Source organism: Oncorhynchus nerka, linkage group LG7, assembly GCF_034236695.1.
Source record: "Oncorhynchus nerka isolate Pitt River linkage group LG7, Oner_Uvic_2.0, whole genome shotgun sequence".
NCBI lineage: Eukaryota > Metazoa > Chordata > Actinopteri > Salmoniformes > Salmonidae > Oncorhynchus > Oncorhynchus nerka.
The window spans coordinates 70,118,590-70,138,071 of NC_088402.1; the positions used below are offsets into that span (position 1 = coordinate 70,118,590).

General features: G+C 44.1%; 1 protein-coding gene across 6 annotated transcripts in view; it reads right to left on the reverse strand.

Annotated features, from left to right (window-relative positions):
* Positions 1–19,482, reverse strand: part of LOC115132623 (ankyrin repeat and SAM domain-containing protein 1A-like) — a 131,525-nt gene that overhangs the window by 21,788 nt on the left and 90,255 nt on the right. For 5 of the 6 annotated variants that reach the window (XM_065020781.1, XM_065020780.1, XM_065020783.1 and 2 more), the window contains 3 exons: positions 16,509–16,553; positions 13,411–13,480; positions 8,985–9,100 (listed from right to left, as the gene is read on the reverse strand). In XM_065020781.1, the coding sequence (XP_064876853.1) occupies positions 8,985–9,100; positions 13,411–13,480; positions 16,509–16,553 (231 nt within the window). The remainder of the gene's footprint in view (positions 1–8,984; positions 9,101–13,410; positions 13,481–16,508; positions 16,554–19,482) is intronic. The other variant, XM_065020782.1, reaches the window with a different exon arrangement.

Genomic DNA, 19,482 nt, shown 5'->3' on the forward strand with positions numbered 1-19,482 from the left:
TTTGACAAATGGACCTCAATCAAGAAATTCCCTTCCAACTTAATGCTAATCCTTTTTAGATAGCTCAACGGGCACAACAATGTAAAAATCAATTAGGCCCTTCCTCCGCTGTCCCAGAGTTTACCGGGTGCGGCAGTTAGTCTGTCCTCTCTCTGTCATTTATTCTCACTATAACCCGCCTCCGAAGAATAGGTCATGGAAATATTATTCCCATTAGAGGCTGTGGTGTGTTCATTACGTGACTACTTTGTGCCAAACCAAACAGAAGAGAGAGACTGGACTGTGAGGATCACACAGGCTGGCGTATTAACAGAGGAAGGACAGGCTGCTCCTTATCCTCTGATATTGCTCATTGGCATCATTGTGATGTTTGATTACAAGGCGAGCAGGAGTCGGAGCCTCTTCCCTGGGCAATCATTACCGGTACAGTGCGCCTGCCTGCGACTTCTCTGCTGATCTCAGAGACTTCAAGGAAATACATTTTCCCTGGCTGCCTTGATGAACACACACTCTACTGCTGTGAGGTCTCACCAACAGAGCGGGAGCCTCAACGAAGATAAGAGAATGCTAACTCAGTCTCGTTTCTATCACAGTACCGCCTGCCACTAGTAGGATGCTTTTGACGTTAGAGTAGTCATTTATGTACAAGGAAGAGGTGTCCGTTCCTTGCGACAGGCATTACCAGTCCAGTTGACAGCATGCTGAGTACAGATGGATGCTTACTTGCTTCTTCCACTCGTTCTCTCTCTGGGTCAATATAGATTCAAGTTTCACGTTTTAATGCCATGTGCACAAGTACAGTGAAATGCCTTTCTTGCCAGCTCCAAACCCAACAATGCAGTAATCAATATCAATGTAGCACTAAAAAAATACCAAGGTAGAAACACAAGAGAAATTAAAAATAAAAGGAACATGAGAAAGTAAGAAGCTGTATACAGGGTCAGTTCCAATACCATATTTACAATGTGCAGGGATCCTGGAGTGATAGAGGTAGATATGTATCGGGGTAAGGTACGCAACAGGATATAAGATAAACAGAGTAGCAGCAGATAAATGAAGATTGTACGTGAGTGTGTGTGCGTAGAGTCAGTATAAATGTGTATGCGTGTTATGTGTGTGTTGGAGTGTCAGTGTGCAGAGTCCTGTGAGTGTGCCTAGAGGCCGTGCAAAGATCAAAATAAATACAAGGGTCAACTCAGATAGTCTGTGTAGCCATTCTGTTAGCTATTTAGCAGTCTTATGGCTTGGGGATAGAAACTGTTAATGAGCCCGTTGGTGTCAGACTTGATGCACCGGTACCACTTTCCGTGTGGCAGCAGAGAGAACAGTCTATGGCTTGGGTGGCTTTAACAATTTTCTGGGCCTTCCTTTCACACTGCCTGATATTGAGGTCCTGGACGGCAGGGAGCTTGGCCCCAGTGATGTACTGGGCTGTCCACACCACCCTTTGTAGCTCCATGCGATTGAGGGCGGTGCTGTTGCCATACCAAGCAGTGATGCAGCCAGTCAAGATGCTCTCAATGGCGCAGCTGTAGAACTTTTGGAAAATTTGAGGGCTTGTGCCAAACTTTTTCAACCTCCTGAGGGGGAAGAGGTGCTGTCTTTGCCTTCTCCACGATCAGATCCGTGGTCTTACTGATGTTGAGGGAGAGGTTGTTGTCCTGGCACCACACTGCCAGGTCATGGACCTCCTCCCTGTAGGCTGTCTCAACATCGCCGATGATCAGGCCTACCACCGTCATTGCTGATGACAACTTGATTATAGTGTTGGAGTTGTGCGTAGCCACGCAGTCGTGGGTCAACAGGGAGTACAGGAGGGGACTTAGCACACACGCCTGTGTGGCGCCCGTGTTGAGGGTCAGCATGGCGGAGGTGATGTTGCCTACCCTAACTAGGTAGGGTCAGCTCGTCAGGAAGTCCAAGATCCAGTTGCAGAGGGAGGTGTTCAGTCCCAGGGTCTTGAGCTTGGTGATGAGCTTGGAGGGGACAATGGTGTTGAACATTGAGCTGTAGTCAATGAACAGCATTTTCACATAGGTACAGTATCTTATCTAGGTGGGTGAAGGCAGTGTGAAGAGCAATTGAGATTGTGTCATGTGTGGATCTGTTGGGGCGGTATGCAAATTGGAGTGGGTCTCGGGTGTCTGGTATGATGGTGGAGTTAGTGTGTGCCATAACCAGCCTCTCATAACACTTCATGATTACAGATGTGTGTGCTCCAGGGCGGTAGTCATTGTGGCATGAAAGCCTTCGAGTTCTTAGGAACAGGGATGATGGTGGTCAACTGTGGGGATTACAGACGGGGACAAGGAAAGGTTGAAAATGACTGAATATGCCTGCCAGCTGATCTGCGCTTGCTCTGAGAATGTGCCCTGGAATACCATCCAGCCCCGTGGCCTTGCGAGTGTTGACCTGATGAAAGACCTTACTCAAGTCGGCCTAAGAAAGCGAGATCACCTGGATCGGTGGTGGCCCTCACGCACGGTATTGAGCTCTAATTGTCAAAGCGTGCATCAAATGTGTTGAGTTCGTTTGGTAGATCACGACTGGGTCTTCCTTTGTGATCCTTAATGGACAGTAGACCCTGCCACATGCAGGGTGCATGATTCCTATATTGCCCTTTTGCTCATTTGATGACTCTGCGGAGGTCATAGTGGGACTTCTTGTACTTGTTCCGGTCCTCAGCCATAGCCTCAGGGTGGTCTGCGACGGCCCCATGTGTGGTAGCTCTGTCCTTTAGTTTAGCGCCAATCTGTTTTAATCCAGAATTTTTGATTGGGAAAGCAGCGAACATTCACTGTAGGGACAACGTCGCAAATGCATTTCCTTATGATGCCAATGACGGAGGTGGTTAGCTTGTTGATGTTATTGGCAGAGTCTCGGAACATATTCCAATCAGCGCTAGCAAAGCATAATCTGATTCTGATGATCATTTCTCAACAGAAGCGAGTCACGGGTTCTTCCTGTTTGAGGAAGCAGGAATACGGAGTCATGATCTGATATAGAAACGCATCTCGTAATTTTTTTAAAGGGCTTTCCTTCACTCGTATCCGACCACACAATCACTGTTATCGTATTGATCTGGTGCTGGGAGCAGCTTGAGGGCCAAGGAGACATCACAGTACTCAGACTGCTGGAATAAATTGAGTTTAATTAGGAAACTTCAAGGCCGCTCTGTACAACATACATTAAGACAACACTGACTCCCCCAAAACCAGGGGTAAAATCTTCAGATGGGTTGTTCTCAGATAGCCATCATTTAATTTCACATGCATTTTTGTGCAGTCAATAGGAATTGAAGATGGGGGGGGGGACTGATTAAAATGTATTTTAATTATTTTCTGACAGCAGACTCTTTGAGCAGCTGAAGCTAAAAGCTGTGAGTTTTCAGATAGCTGGAATAGAGGTCTTAAATCACACACACACACACACAAAACATGTGTGTGGAGTCTGTTTTTGTACCCCATTGACAGACATGTGGCAGAGTGACTCAGTGCTGTGAAGATTTATTAATGAGAAGGAATGAGGAGCTTATGCATCTTTCAAAACTTACTGGTAATGGACCAGGAGATTAGTATAAAGGGGTTCATCTGTCTGGTAAGTACAGTTTTAATTACTTTTGGCAAGGACCATCATCTTCCTTCCAAATTTGGCAACAGATATAGGCCCAGTACTGTTGGCACGAGCAGATATATATACACACAAGGTTTAACCGATACAGAGACACTAAGAAGAGCTTGGGCATACACACACTCTCTCCATGCCTCCCTGATAATTTGTGCACATCAGATATTCATAATGCATAGGGAGGGATGTAGAGTCACTGGTGCTTAGCATCCATGGCACTTGTTGTAGGCCCAGTGCTGCCACATCATTGGCCCACAATATTACTTTGCTTCTATGTGTCTCAAGCTGGAAATGCTTGACCGATTACAAACTAGTCCAGGGGGGGGAGTAACATGAGGAAAGTTATTTCCAGGCACAAATTGAGAACTCTTAAAAGGTCACAATTTACTGAAATATCTGACAAGAAGAAATGCTACAAAAAAAGATACTGCTTTTATCCGAATCCCTCCTACAGAATTGGGCAAAGCAGGTGGTATCTGAGCCTAATAAAAAAGGTAGGAAATTGGCAGTGCCATCCTTTGGAGAGGATTGAGGGAAGGAGGATGGAGAGAATGAAGGGAGAGGAAGATCAGAGCCATGCAGAAACCCAGAGAAATAAACCAATCAGGAGGTGAGAGAAAATGTAAACAACTCAGCCCTTTAAAATCACACTGGAGAAGGATCTGCAATTCACTGGCATATGCAGAGTATGCTCTCATGATGTAGTAGTTCATTAAAGATAATCATAGCAGGTGCATTTTCATGTAGCGTATCCACTCTGACACAGCTGGTCCATTCAGCCATTAAACCAAAGTGGCAGTATAGACAAGGCCAGGGGCAGGTCAGCACCATAAACCCAGGCCAAGCTGCTCCTGGTCAGGCTGCTGTCTCCAAGGTTGTGTTGAAGCCAAGGCTGACTTTTATCCAAAGTACACCGCAGAGCTGGATAATACATCAGATTGGCGTTAATTAAACACAAAGTCTAGTTAGTGTCTGTTGTACAAGGGTACATCTAAACCACTGAGGGAGGATACAAACAACCAGGGAATAAAAGGAGAGAGAACAAGGAAAGGCAGTCTCTTCTCTCTGTTCTCAGAGACACACTCGGTAGGCTACAATTGATGACCGCCCGCTAACGGAATTGACTGTGACCATAGCAAACAATCAACATTTCCCCTGGACCTTCACTGTCTGGAGAAGAGAGGAAAGACCGGGGGAAACAGAAAGTGCTGCTACTGCATCCCTTTACCAACACTCGGAGTGTTCAAATGATGCATCATTTGTGGGGAAGGACACATTCAGTACCTGTGACTGTCACTGTAGATATTTTAAGGGGGGAAGTAGCCTCTAAATATTCTCTCACAAGCCCACACACACACACACACACAGACAGAAGAACAGAGACACTAACTCTCTTGAGAGGTGAATGTTTCAGGGAAGGTGTGTCTGTCTAGGATAGAGAGTTAAGCCTAGGTGAGGAGGGACATCTTCATTCTGACCACAATATGGCTCTTTAATTTACAGCTCCCGGCCCAACGGCCTACTCTTCTTCTGCCTGGCCAGCAGGGACCTCCATCCTCTCCTCCATCAATCATTACTGAAGCTGCTAAAAACCACCATGGCTGGAAAACAACAACACAGCACACCAGGGGCTGGATAACCCTTGTCAGCCTGGCAACACCACAATAACACCAACCCACCAGTTATTGACATACAGTTCAATTATGGTGAGACAGCAGCTGGTACTCAGGCAGTCAACTGATTATGAGTGAAAGAATGTGAGACTGTGGAAGTGTTGGCTGAGCAGCTGTAAGGTGAGAGTTGGGCACAATGGGGCTCCCAACAGTAATAATGTCATCAAACACATAACTGCTGTTAGCTGCGTGATAACACAGGTTGTGTTGGACTTGTGAACAGGCTGAATAGGTTTTGTGTGTACTGTGCAGCTTTCCGTTTGGCACAGAGCCTAGATACCTCGAGTGTTAAGCCTTTCCTTGTCCCCCTCGCTCAACCCTGACTCGGGTTGCAAAGCTACCGATAATTTACCAAAGTTACAGAAATGTTCTGTAATTTTGGTAATTAACAGAAAATCTATGGCAATCTATCATAACTTTGGTAATGTATACTTGAATAACTTAAAAAATATATATATATTCATATATAGTAGTCATTGTTTATATGTGTCCATATTGTCCATGAATTTCTAGTAGATAAATCATATGGTTCATTAGAATATAGCCTAATTAATGAAAAAATCTTAACAATGCCATTATTTTCTATTAACTCTGCAACTCTTCCAACTATTGAGTTATTTCGCAACTACCCCCAGTTGGATGCCAAAACATTGACAACAAATACATATTGACATAGTGAAATAAATAAAAGTGTGTATAAAAAATAATGGTATTCACTGAGTTGATGGTTTATATTTAGGATAACGTCTTACCGCTTTGTCGATATATGTTATCCTTAAAATCATGTTATTTAATTATTTCAAATATTTTACTTGTGATAAGGCCACACAGTGGGCTAGAGATAATTACAGACACCTGTGATAATCTCAAGTACCCAAAAGGGCCACTTGATGTCTTGTGAAAGATTACATAAAATCCTTGAAAGATATCAAGATCCTGGTAGTTTACTGGTAAAGTTTCCAGTAATACACCCGCTGGTTGTTTACTGGTAATGTTTCCAGTAATACACCCTCTGGTAGTTTACTGGTAATGTTTCCAGTAATACACCCTCTGGTAGTTTACTGGTAATGTTTCCAGTAATACACCCTCTGGTAGTTTACTGGTAATGTTTCCAGTAATACACCCTCTGGTAGTTTACTGGTAATGTTTCCAGTAATACACCCGCTGGAAGTTTACTGGTAAAGTTTCCAGTAATACACCCGCTGGTAGTTTACTGGTAACGTTTCCAGTAATACACCCTCTGGTAGTTTACTGGTAACGTTTCCAGTAATACACCCTCTGGTAGTTTACTGGTAACGTTTCCAGTAATACACCCTCTGGTAGTTTACTGGTAATGTTTCCAGTAATACACCCTCTGGTAGTTTAATGGTAAAGTTTCCAGTAAACTACCAGCGGGTACACCCTGCTGGTAGTTTACTGGTAATGTTTCCAGTAATACACCCTCTGGTAGTTTACTGGTAATGTTTCCAGTAATACACCCTCTGGTAGTTTACTGGTAATGTTTCCAGTAATACACCCTCTGGTAGTTTACTGGTAATGTTTCCAGTAATACACCCGCTGGTAGTTTACTGGTAATGTTTCCAGTAATACACCCGCTGGTAGTTTACTGGTAATGTTTCCAGTAATACACCCTCTGGTAGTTTACTGGTAATGTTTCCAGTAATACACCCTCTGGTAGTTTACTGGTAATGTTTCCAGTAATACACCTGCTGGTCGTTTACTGGTAAAGTTTCCAGTAATATACCCGCTGGTAGTTTACTGGTAATGTTTCCAGTAATACACCCTCTGGTAGTTTACTGGTAATGTTTCCAGTAATATACCTTCTGGTAGTTTACTGGTAATGTTTCCAGTAATATACCCGCTGGTAGTTTACTGGTAATGTTTCCAGTAATACACCCTCTGGTAGTTTACTGGTAATGTTTCCAGTAATACACCTGCTGGTCGTTTACTGGTAAAGTTTCCAGTAATATACCCGCTGGTAGTTTACTGGTAATGTTTCCAGTAATACACCCTCTGGTAGTTTACTGGTAATGTTTCCAGTAATATACCTGCTGGTAGTTTACTGGTAATGTTTCCAGTAATACACCCTCTGGTAGTTTACTGGTAATGTTTCCAGTAATACACCCTCTGGTAGTTTACTGGTAATGTTTCCAGTAATACACCCGCTGGTAGTTTACTGGTAATGTTTCCAGTAATACACCCTCTGGTAGTTTACTGGTAATGTTTCCAGTAATACACCCTCTGGTAGTTTACTGGTAATTTTTCCAGTAATACACCCTCTGGTAGTTTACTGGTAATGTTTCCAGTAATACACCCTCTGGTAGTTTACTGGTAATGTTTCCAGTAATACACCTGCTGGTCGTTTACTGGTAATGGTTCCAGTAATACACCCTCTGGTAGTTTACTGGTAATGTTTCCAGTAATACACCTGCTGGTCGTTTACTGGTAATGTTTCCAGTAATACACCCTCTGGTAGTTTACTGGTAATGTTTCCAGTAATACACCTGCTGGTCGTTTACTGGTAATGTTTCCAGTAATATACCTTTGAAACCCTAACTGCTCCATCTGCACTGCTGTGGTGTGCTCTTGGCTGTGGCTCTTTATTAATCACGGCACTGTCCTTGGAAATATTTAACAGTCATTTATTCACAGCACTTGTGACTGACTGTCAGTGTGTGTGTGTGTGTGTGTTAGAAATAGTGTGTGTGAGAGAGAGAGAGGGAGCCTAGGGGGTTCACTGATATTTTCATCTTTAAATGCTTTCGTTAATTTTGTTTACAGAGTAATTTAGTAAACAGGAACATCACACTAAGGGGATTCGATGCCAATGCCACCAACCACGAGAACATCATCTAATCAGACAGCCACTGAAAGGAGGGGACCCAATAAATCAACATCCAAGCATCAAACCAACCAACTGCTCCAGTCCTGTCAGAAGGGCAATGCTAAAAGGTGACCTTTCCAATGAGATGATGCATGCCTCAACACTGTACCACACATGTAATCTGAGCAGGGAATTTGATTAACTGTATTCAATTATCCAATGAGGAAAATTGCATGGAATATTTGGTGACATTACATACATAAACACCCCTTTCAATTATTTTCAAGATGAAGCTTAAATCATGAAACCCAATGATGCAATCAATTACGCAACATAGGCTTTAACCTGTGTGAAACGGCAATTCTTCAAAAAGTTCCTGGCGTGAATGAGATCTATGACAAAGACATCACACAAGGAAGGACATGACCCCTTGAGGACCTGGGTCTTATTGCACAGAGGAGAATCAGGAACATGTGATTGAATGAAAGGGGGAGGCAGGGATCTCAGGGGGGGTTTCAGTAAATTGGAATTTACAGGGAAAGCTAATGGGATCTGCTAAGGCTAATGGATGGCTGCATCGATACTTGATTAATACCAACTGAAGGAAGAAGAGGAGACTGACTCTCTGAGGTCTGACTGACTTTGAAAGGAGGTAGGCAGGCAGAACAAAAGAATAGACAGAGTTCCAGAAGATGAGAGAAAGAGGCAGTGAGATAGGAAGACAGGGGTGAGACAGCCCCAGATTAGCCCACAAAGGAGTGAGAGGTAGGTACAATTTAAGAGGATAAGGAGAGAGCGAGAGAGAGAGACAGCGAGAGAGGAAGGAGGGGTGTGTGTGTGTGTGTGTGAGATTGACTCACCATGTAGTGCAGGTCGTCGAAGCCGTTGAGCAGCAGCTTGCTCTCGTACTGCGGCAGCCCCACGTGTTCCAGCCAGTCTCCCACGGGCTGATCCAGCAGCCGCCCAGCCGCCCCACCTGCAGACAGAGGGAAGCGCTTGAGCAGGGAGAAGCCTTTGAGCCGGTAGCAGCGGCACTCCGACGACGACACATGGCACTGCCACATCATCCTGGGCCAGCAGAACCGAGCGCACCAGCACCACGAGGGCAGGGGAGACAGTGTGACGGTGGCACCACAGTGGGCAGGGGAGACAGCGTGACGGTGGCACCACAGTGGGCAGGCGGTGGCTCCCACACAACAGCGGGGGCCAAACCACTTTCACCTGGGATCGAGTTAAAGACCACTGGGTCTCAGGGGGCGAGGGGCTTCTGGTCCCCTCTCCTAGTTAACAGCTAGAATGCTGTTTCCACTCTGCTCTGGTTACCAGCTCAAAAGCACTCAAAAACAGAAATACATTCAACAGGTTCGAGAACAGCCACACATGTAACATTTTCCTGCTTAGACAAAAATGGTCCATATACTACATTCTATTTACACAAGATGGGTTCCCTTGAAACAGGAAATAGGCTATTCTGTCTAAAGTTGCAAGCTTGCTGATTCCTCCTCCCGCTGATTTGCTCCAGTTGTTAATGAGGGAGAGGATCTCTGAAACGAGAGAGAAGCGTATCACAGCAGTTGGGGGGTTTCTCTCCCAGTGAAAAGTTCTTTAGAACTCGCACGGAGCAGCAGGAGACGAACGATTAAGACAGTTCATCCGTGGCCCATCCCAGTTTCTCGCCACTTCTCCACACGGTCAGCAGATCACACGCCAGGCAGGAGTCTCCCACCTGGACTACATGTGTGAATCAGGAAACCCAGCGTGGCAGAGAGGAACGACAGACCGCGGTGATAATTGAAAACAGAGTGACAGTAATTAGCTTTAGATGGCTATGATGAATCAATCAAGGTTACTAGCTGTGCTTAGAATTAACTGAATGTCTACATGTGACTCCTGAAACAGAAGACACTGGAGTGGGGTGTGTAAGTGCTGAGATGGGGCATTCACTCTGGACCTGTAAACAATTTAATCTAATACATTAAGTAACTCATTCTGATCAAAGCTAACTCAAAACATGCACCTTTGAGTTAATCCTAACGATTTAGGCTGTAAATGGTCACACGCTCGCATGACTTGGGATCAACATCACTCATTTAACTCAAAGCTGGATATTAAAACATTCCAGCAAAAATAATCTGTCCCCCTGTGCAGCCATCTGCCATCACCACTCAAACAGTTGGTCTAGTATCCTTCAAATTAACTGCAAATCATTTCAATATTTAAAATTTAGGGCACTCACTGCTTTCAGGCCAATCTTGAGAATCAGTTATTTCTGTGCCGAAATGATGTAATAGATACAGTAGATTTAAGTCATCAATACAGAGATATCTAATGCAAAACAATCTATATTACAATCAATACGTTGTTAACCTATAGAAATGCTACTACAACCCCTGACCCTGTCCTGTCAGAGTGAACCCAGAGTTCTGATCCTGTCATAATACACAAAACATACTGTACACACACACACACACACACACGTTAGTCCTCACAGCACACACACACTTCAGTCCTGTCCACAGCCACTACACTTCAGATTAGGAACAAATCTAGCAAGTATCCAGAGTCCACTACTTCATGCGGCTTTTAAGACCTGCTGCAAGTCTCCAGGTTAAACTCCTATGCTGCCGGCATGAAAGCTTTGAGACCACAGTTCTTCAGGCACACGTTCTGTTTGTCACTGCTCGAGTCTAACGGCAGGCTCCCTTCTGCTTTAACTCCGATACTCCACTCAAGGTGTTCAGGCAAACGGACGGTCCGCACACAATCCTAGAGATGCTCGAGGTGGTGTCCTTCCATTGTCTGGACTGTTCACAGTACTGCTGCCTGAGATTCCTCGCTCTCTCGCTCTCTTTCTCGCTCACTCTGACTCCCGACTTCCAACTCGCTTGCTCTTCATCCATTACTCCCTCCCCTTCCCTTTCCCTCCACTCTCTCCTTCTCTCTTTCTCTGAGACACCACAGGGCTGCTGTTCATTGTCTGAGTGTGAGCTGCTGCCATTCCTTTCAGCTACAGGGAACCCTGTCCCTCACTGCTTTCACTTGTCCTCTGTTAGTCCCTGATCTTTTGATCACCATCCCTTTCTTTTTTCTTTCTATATCTCTCCATCTGCCAGCAGAGAAGAATAGGACAGGGACTTGGGACAGGTTCTATAGGGACCAGCAATGGGGAACTTCATAGCTCCGCCGCTATCTACCACCACCACTGTGGAGAAGGAATACACTGAACTCGATCAGAAGACAGAACAGAGTCTTTTCACATGGTGTGCAACAGAAAGACAGCCTTCCTCAAAGAAGCCTTTCCTAGCAGCAGGTCCCATGATCCCATGACAGTCAACTCATTGAGATGGTGCTAAGGGGTGTGGCTGGTGGAAAATATGCTTTAGTTGATTTAGGCTCACAGAGGAAGGTTAACAACCCAAACAGCCCACGGAGCGCAGCAGAGGCCGTCCTGGGCAACAGCTTTACTGCAGTGGGCTTGCCTTATTCTTGCCTTAATGCATGTTTGCAAGGTCAAATGAGCTCATTCCCTGAAATACATGCCTCTTAATATTTTAACAGCTCACTCCAAATGCAGACCACAACAAACAAGCGAAAAACTGCCAGAATGCAATAACGAGATGGCCAACGGTTTTCCTTTTTTCTCTTTCTTCATTGGAACATCGCCATGGGCTTAACGTTCAAGGCTGGTTCATCTTCCTTCTGTGACTGTAAAGAAGCAGCATGTTGTGGAGAGGAGCAGAGGAGGAGGATGGAGGAGGAGGCTGACAGGAATGGAGGCCATGCTTCTGGTTCACTCCCACAGTCCCCTGGTCCCTCAGTGACTATCCATCGGAGCTAAAGGACAGCTTTACAGGAGAGTAGCAGACTGTACTTTAGGCTAACATAGGTGGTATATTCAGTGCACATAATTCTGTGACTGCACAGATATCTGTTAAAATGGGTCTATAGTAAATCTAATTTACAGAAATACACTTGGTTCCTTCCAAGTTTAGCCATATTGTCCTGCAGCCACAAAGGAAACGAGGGCAAAACCAGTGAGTGGGGGGTACAGTGTCGGACCCCCAGTGAAGACATTTTGACAGAAGTGGTGTACCAATCTGGGTCAGAAAACAGTGTCTGAGACAGCCTTAAACCAAGGACAGCCACAGTGTGAGCCAATGGATTCATGTCCTTACAGTACACCTTCTACTTAGGTTACATAGAACACACTGGGAATTGTTGAAAGTAATTTCTAACAATGGCTGAATAAACTCAACTATTAATCTACATTCAAAATATCGCCATGTCCTTCACTGGTACTAATGTAATCTCTGGTCACCCACTATTATAACAGGTCCCTCGTGTGCTATTCAAAGAGCCAGCTGCCACCCGGATGGTACATTTGTGTGTCCGACTCAGTCATCACTAACATCAACCCATTCATCACTTCCTACATGCTCTCTGATTCCGAGCGGTTGGTGTTTAAATGCGGAAGACACATTTTGGTTGAATGCATTCAGACTAGGTATGCCCCTTCCCTCCATGCCGTCAGTGTGGGTATCATGATTCATGTATTTACAGTATCTTTCAGTTCCCCGGCTTTAAGCTATTCACATGGCTCAAATGACTGGTCTCCAGGGACCATTACAAAGCTCAAACAACATACACATGAAGTGGTGGTGGTGGGTCCCCTAAATGCCTAAAAGACACACACAAGCACAAATAGGATGCCAAGGCGTGAACAACAATGCCAACTGAATTACATACTTTATTAAGACTAATGGCCATGGCTTTGGAGAAAACAGAAAGCAGTGAAATGGAACATTCTGGAAAAAAATGTACTTGTTGAATTATCTCAGCCAAAACAGCCAGGCGTGTAATGAAAAGGTTTTACCTTATAGCACTAGGGACACATTGTTGGAATCACAGAGCACACCATTCTAACTGGGATGGAATGGATTACACAAGATGGTAGAGGAAGATAAAGACCTAGAGGAAAGAAACTATCAAATGTATTGATTCTCTTTATACCCAACAACACGCAGAACTGACTATAGGAAAGATAATACAAAGCTGGACTTTGGAAAGATGGATCATGGGAGTCTTGACCAGAAAGAGAGAGTTTCAATAGTAGACCAGGGAAATAAAAGTTGACATTAGGTTGGGATGTTCTTAAATGAAAGTGACAGGGGAAATGTAACCTGGACCATGTTCACGAAGCAGAGTAAGTGGATACATTGCATATGCTATGATAATACTGCATGTTAAGTTACATAAAATGCTTTGGGGACTGTCATCTTACCGTACCTGGGGTAGCGTACTGCTGGTCTCTGGAGAAATCGATGCCTGCGCCAATCAGTGTCATGATCTTCTCAATCTGAGGAGAGGAACAGAGCAGAGTGTCAGAGGGAAAGACAAGATGGCTGCCACACCTCTCACCAAAGGGACAATAGTTACCCACATGCATTGAATCCCACACTGCAGTACAGTAACTGTAAATGAACCCTTAAATAATGTATAATCTTGCTGACCAGACTTGTCTGAGACCGGGGGCTGTGAAAAGAGAATGGGCTAACCAATACATAGAAATGTTATTAATTGATCAAAAATGGCTACGCATCTGAGTATCATGTTACAACTTCATTTTTAGAGGGACTGCAGGGTAGTCTAATTCATTTAATTTCAACATTTCTGTCTTATGAGCCTTTGCAGCCTGTAGCCAAAGCATTGTAACAATGTAGTTAGGCTCAATATTACAGCAGCAGCCAGCGAGCCATTCTTTCATTAATTCATTTACAGTACCTGATGTCAAACAGAATCAGACTTCAACAGGAAAGAACACACATTTGGTTAGACGAAAAGAACTGGGGCTGCATATGATCTAGCTATTATTTCCCTACTTCAGAGAACTCTGTTTCCTTCTTTCTCCTTTCTAAATATACGACAGAAATATGGCAATCGACCCGAACCCAAGAGGACTTGTTATCGATTATTCCCCAAGAAGCATGCCTCTAACACACACAGAACACACCTCCCCCATCTCATCCATCATCCAACTATAGATGATGCTCAGGTACTCTGATAAGGTATAATTCACCATGAATCCGCATAAGACCGGAAACACACACACACCTGTCCCAAACCCATCTCCCTCACACTCATTCAACAGCGAAGCAGCAGTATCAACAGGCCATAGAGCAGAAAGATTACACACACACACACCAGACAGGCCGACCCAACATGAGAAATAGAATCCCCCATTCTAGTTCTGTGGACCCAGGGCAGAGACAGGCCGACCCAACATGAGAAATAGAATCCCCCATTCTAGTTCTGTGGACCCAGGGCAGAGACAGGCCGACCCAACATGAGAAATAGAATCCCCCATTCTAGTTCTGTGGACCCAGGGCAGAGACAGGCCGACCCAACATGAGAAATAGAATCCCCCATTCTAGTTCTGTGGACCCAGGGCAGAGACAGGCCGACCCAACATGAGAAATAGAATCCCCCATTCTAGTTCTGTGGACCCAGGGCAGAGACAGGCCGACCCAACATGAGAAATAGAATCCCCCATTCTAGTTCTGTGGACCCAGGGCAGAGACAGGCCGACCCAACATGAGAAATAGAATCCCCATTCTAGTTCTGTGGACCCAGGGCAGAGACAGGCCGACCCAACATGAGAAATAGAATCCCCCATTCTAGTTCTGTGGACCCAGGGCAGAGACAGGCCGACCCAACATGAGAAATAGAATCCCCATTCTAGTTCTGTGGACCCAGGGCAGAGACAGGCCGACCCAACATGAGAAATAGAATCCCCCATTCTAGTTCTGTGGACCCAGGGCAGAGACAGGCCGACCCAACATGAGAAATAGAATCCCCCATTCTAGTTCTGTGGACCCAGGGCAGAGACAGGCCGACCCAACATGAGAAATAGAATCCCCCATTCTAGTTCTGTGGACCCAGGGCAGAGACAGGCCGACCCAACATGAGAAATAGAATCCCCCATTCTAGTTCTGTGGACCCAGGGCAGAGACAGTCGACCAACAAACACTGCTGTCAGAGCTGTCAGCCACTATCACAGTGTCCCCCAAACACTTCAGTCTCCACTTGCAGGACAAATGTGCTCCGTCATGAGAGACGGGCTCTATTCTTTACATGAGGCCCCTTTAGTTTGGAACAGATGGCTGTTCCACATGACTGACACTTAATTCAATCAGTGATCATTTTCAAGGAGAGATGTCATTTCACACAGGAATAATTGTAGGGTTTTGATGTAAATGTCAACAGTGCTTTTGCACAGTTGTAAAGAAAAAGGCTAAAACTCTAAAAGCAATGGAATTTCCCTACCTAGAGCACATTATAGTTTATGAAAAAGCCTGGTCTCTATCCAGGTGAGAGGTTCGATGCAGTGCAGAGACTAGTTATGGGCCACTCTGCGTCAGCATGTCTGATTTGAGCTTTACGCTGACCTTTTGTACAAGGAGCACCTGTGCGCCTAAGTTAAAAAATGTCGGCGCATGCAAAGACATGCAAGACAAGATTTAGGAGCACAATGGCAAATATTTGAGAAATTAAAGCTAAAATCCTTAATTTTTCTAGGCGCACTGGTGCCCCTAAATTAAAATTCCAGGTCGCAGAGGAAAATATTTAGGCACATATGCAAGTACAATGGTCACAATGTAGAGCCCTGCCTCTGGTAGACACTGCATGCTGCTGCCTGGAGGCACTAGGAGAACAGGAAGCCTTATGTAAACTCTTGTTAAAAACTTAATAATACTATCTACCATTCTCAACCACTAGAACTAAAGGAAGAGATGGGAAGTAATCCCACATTATACACATCGGACCAGAATAATGAAATGTGATTGCCAGTTTCTCAGGTCAATGCACAAAGAACAGGCCTGGCCTTTATTATGTAACCTTACATTTAAAAGGAGGAGAATGAAATGCATTAGTCCCAATTCCACATGAGAGGGCTACCTTGGAAATTACTTTAACTGGATACCTTAGTCAGTTTGACACTTGGTGAGCAGTCAGTCTATGTATATTTCCCAGCAAAAAAGATAGTGGAAATTAGCGTTCAGAGTGATCACGGTTAAATCATCATGAGAAGAGGTAGCTAACAATTGGCGCAATAAAATAGGTTGACTATGAAAGGTCAAGCAGTGGAGCCTACTTAGGTAGGCGTCTTGACTTACAGACAAAGCAGTGAACAACAGACTAAAAGGTTAGATTGTTAGAGTAACAAGAGTCTCACAAAAAGGTTATTCCCAAAAAATAACAATCGTATTCACCTCCATCAATAAGAAGGACCAAGAAGAAAAGGAAGGACACACACCAGAAAGAGAAGAGTACCACAGGACCAAAAAAAACACCAACGGAGATATATGAAGGACGTGCTCTCTTACACTTTCAGAGGACTGAGATCTCCGAGGAGGTAGTGTGGGAGGCATCTGCTGGGAGAGAGTCAGGTTGTTGTTTGGTTTTCATTTCCACATTCTCAGATCTTAATGCATATTAGATCATTGCAGAATTACAGTTTTTGATGCTGTAAACTATGAACCAGCATCATGCAGCCATCCGGCTGATCATTTAAAGAGCTGAAGTGTGTGGTAGTGCGTGTGTGTGTGTGTGTGCGCGTCTTACTCCACTTGCAGGACACAGCTCTATTAGAAACACCCAAACACCTCTCCATGCAGTACCATCAGAGATAGCTCTCGTTTTACTGAGGGTTTTACTCTCCAGGTGTCAAACTGTTTCATGTCTTTTCTTCCATTTAGAACAATACTGGAGCTGAAGGTAGGCCCGGAAATCTCCTTGACCCTTCTATTAACATTTTTCACTGACACTATGCACACTCACAGGACTCTACACACGCACTCACACAAGAACACACATTCATACTGACACACACGCACTCACACACAATTATCATATACACTGCTGCTACTCTGTTTATCATACATCCTGATGCATAATCAACTTACCCCTATACATATCTACCTCTATCACTCCAGTATCCCTGCACATTGCAAATATTGTATTGGAACGGATACTGGAACTGATCCTGTATATACAGTACGAGTCATATATTTAAGATTCTTGAAAGTAGCCACCCTTTGCCTTGATGACAGCTTTGCACACTCCTGGCATTCTCTCAACCAGCTTCAAGAGGTGGTTACCTGGAATGCATTTCAATTCATTTCAATTAATTTAACAAGGTGTGCCTTGTTAAAAGTTAATTTGTGGAATTATCTCAACCAGCTTCACCTGGAATGTTTTTCCAACACTCTTGAAGGAGTTCCCAAATATGCTGAGCAGTTGTTGGCTTCTTTTCCTTCATTCTGCGGTCAAACTCATACCAAACCATCTCATTTCGGTTGAGGTTGGGTGGAGGCTAGGTCATCTGATGCCGCACTTCATTACTCTCCTTCTTAGTCAAATAGCCCTTACACAGCCTGCAGGTGTGTTGGGTCATTGTTCTGTTGAAAAACAAATGATAGTCCCACTAAGTGCAATTCTGCATTCACTGCAGAATGCTGTGGTAGCCATGCTGGTTAAGTGTTCTTGAGTAGTGTTCTTGAATTCTAAATACATTTTGAATTCTAAATAAATCACTGACAGTGTCACCAGCAAAGCACCCCGACACCATCACACCTCCTCCTCTATGCTTCATGGTGGGAACCACACATGCGGAGATCATCTGTTTCACAAAGACACAGCGGTTAGAACCAAAAATTTGGACTGATCAGACCAAAGGACAGATTTCCACCGGTTTAATGTACCTTGCTCGTGTGTCTTGGCCAAAGCAAGTCTCTTCTTATTATTGGTGTCCTTTAGTAGTGGTTTATTTGCAGCAATTTGACCATGAAGGCCTCATTCACACAGTCTCCTCTGAACAGTTGACGTTGAGATGCGTCTGTTACTTTAACTCTGAAGTATTTATTTGGGCTGCAATTTCCAAGGCTGAAAACTTGTCCTCTGAAACAGAAGTAACTCTGGGTCTTCCTTTCCTGTGGCCGTCCTCATGAGAGCCAGTTTCATCATAGCGCCTGAATGGTTTTTGCGACTGCACTTGAAGAAACGTTCAAAGTTCTTGACATTTTCCAGATTGACTGACCTTCACGTCTTAAAGCAATGATGGACTGGTCATTTCTCTTTGCTTATTTGAGCTGTTCTTGCCATAATACGGACTTGGTCATTTGCCAAATAGGGCAATCTTCTGTATACCACCCCTGCCTTGTCACAACACAACTGATTGACTCAAACGCATTAAGAAGGACAGAAATTCCACAAATGAACTTTAAACTTCTCATACTGCCCCTGCAGCCATTGAGTAGCTTGGATGAATAAGGTGCCCAGAGTAAACGGCCTGCTCCTCAGTCCCAGTTGCTAATATATGCATATTATTAGTACATTTGGATAGAAAACTCTGAAGTTTCTAAAACTGTTTGAATGATGTCTGTGAGTATAACATAACTTATATGGCAGGCAAAAACCTGAGAAAAAATCCAAACAGGAAGTGGGAAATCTGAGGTTTGTAGTTTTTGAACTCAACCAATATCCCACTGTGTATTCGATAGGGCTATGTTGCACTTCCTAGTGCTTCCACTAGATGTCAGCCGTGTTTAGAAACTTGAATAAGGCTTCTACTGTGATGTGGGGCCAGATGAGATCTCTTTGAGTCAGTGGTCTGGCAGAGAGCCATGTCCTGGTCATGCGCATTTCACATGAGAGCGACCTGCGTTCCATGGCTTTTCTACAGACAATGGAATGCTCCAGATGGAACGTTATTGAAGTTTTATGATAAAAACATCCTAACGATTGATTCTATACTTAGTTTGAAATGTTTCTACGTCGTGTAATATAACTTTTAGAAGTTTTCGTCCGACGTTCGGCTGGACCTGCACGAGCGTTTGGATTTGTGTACTAAACGCCCTAACAAAAGTAGCTACTTGGACATAAATAATGGACATTATCGAACAAATCAAACATTTATTGTGGAACTAGGATTCCTGGGAATGCATTCTGATGAAGATCATCAAAGGTAAGGGAATATTTATAATGTTATTTCTGATTTCTGTTGACTCCAACATGGCGGATAAATCTTTTTTTTTTCTGAGCGCCGTTCTCGGATTATTGTATGGTTTGCTTTTTCCGTAAAGTTTTTTGAAATCTGACACAGCGGTTGCATTAAGGAGAGGTATGTCAATAATTCCATGTGTAACACTTGTATTTTCATCAACATTTATGATGAGTATTTCTGTCAAATTGATGTGGCTGTGCAAAATCACTGGATGTTTTTGGAACTAGTGAACGTAACGCGCCAATGTAAACTGATTTTTTTTATATAAATATGAACTTTATCAAACAAAACATACA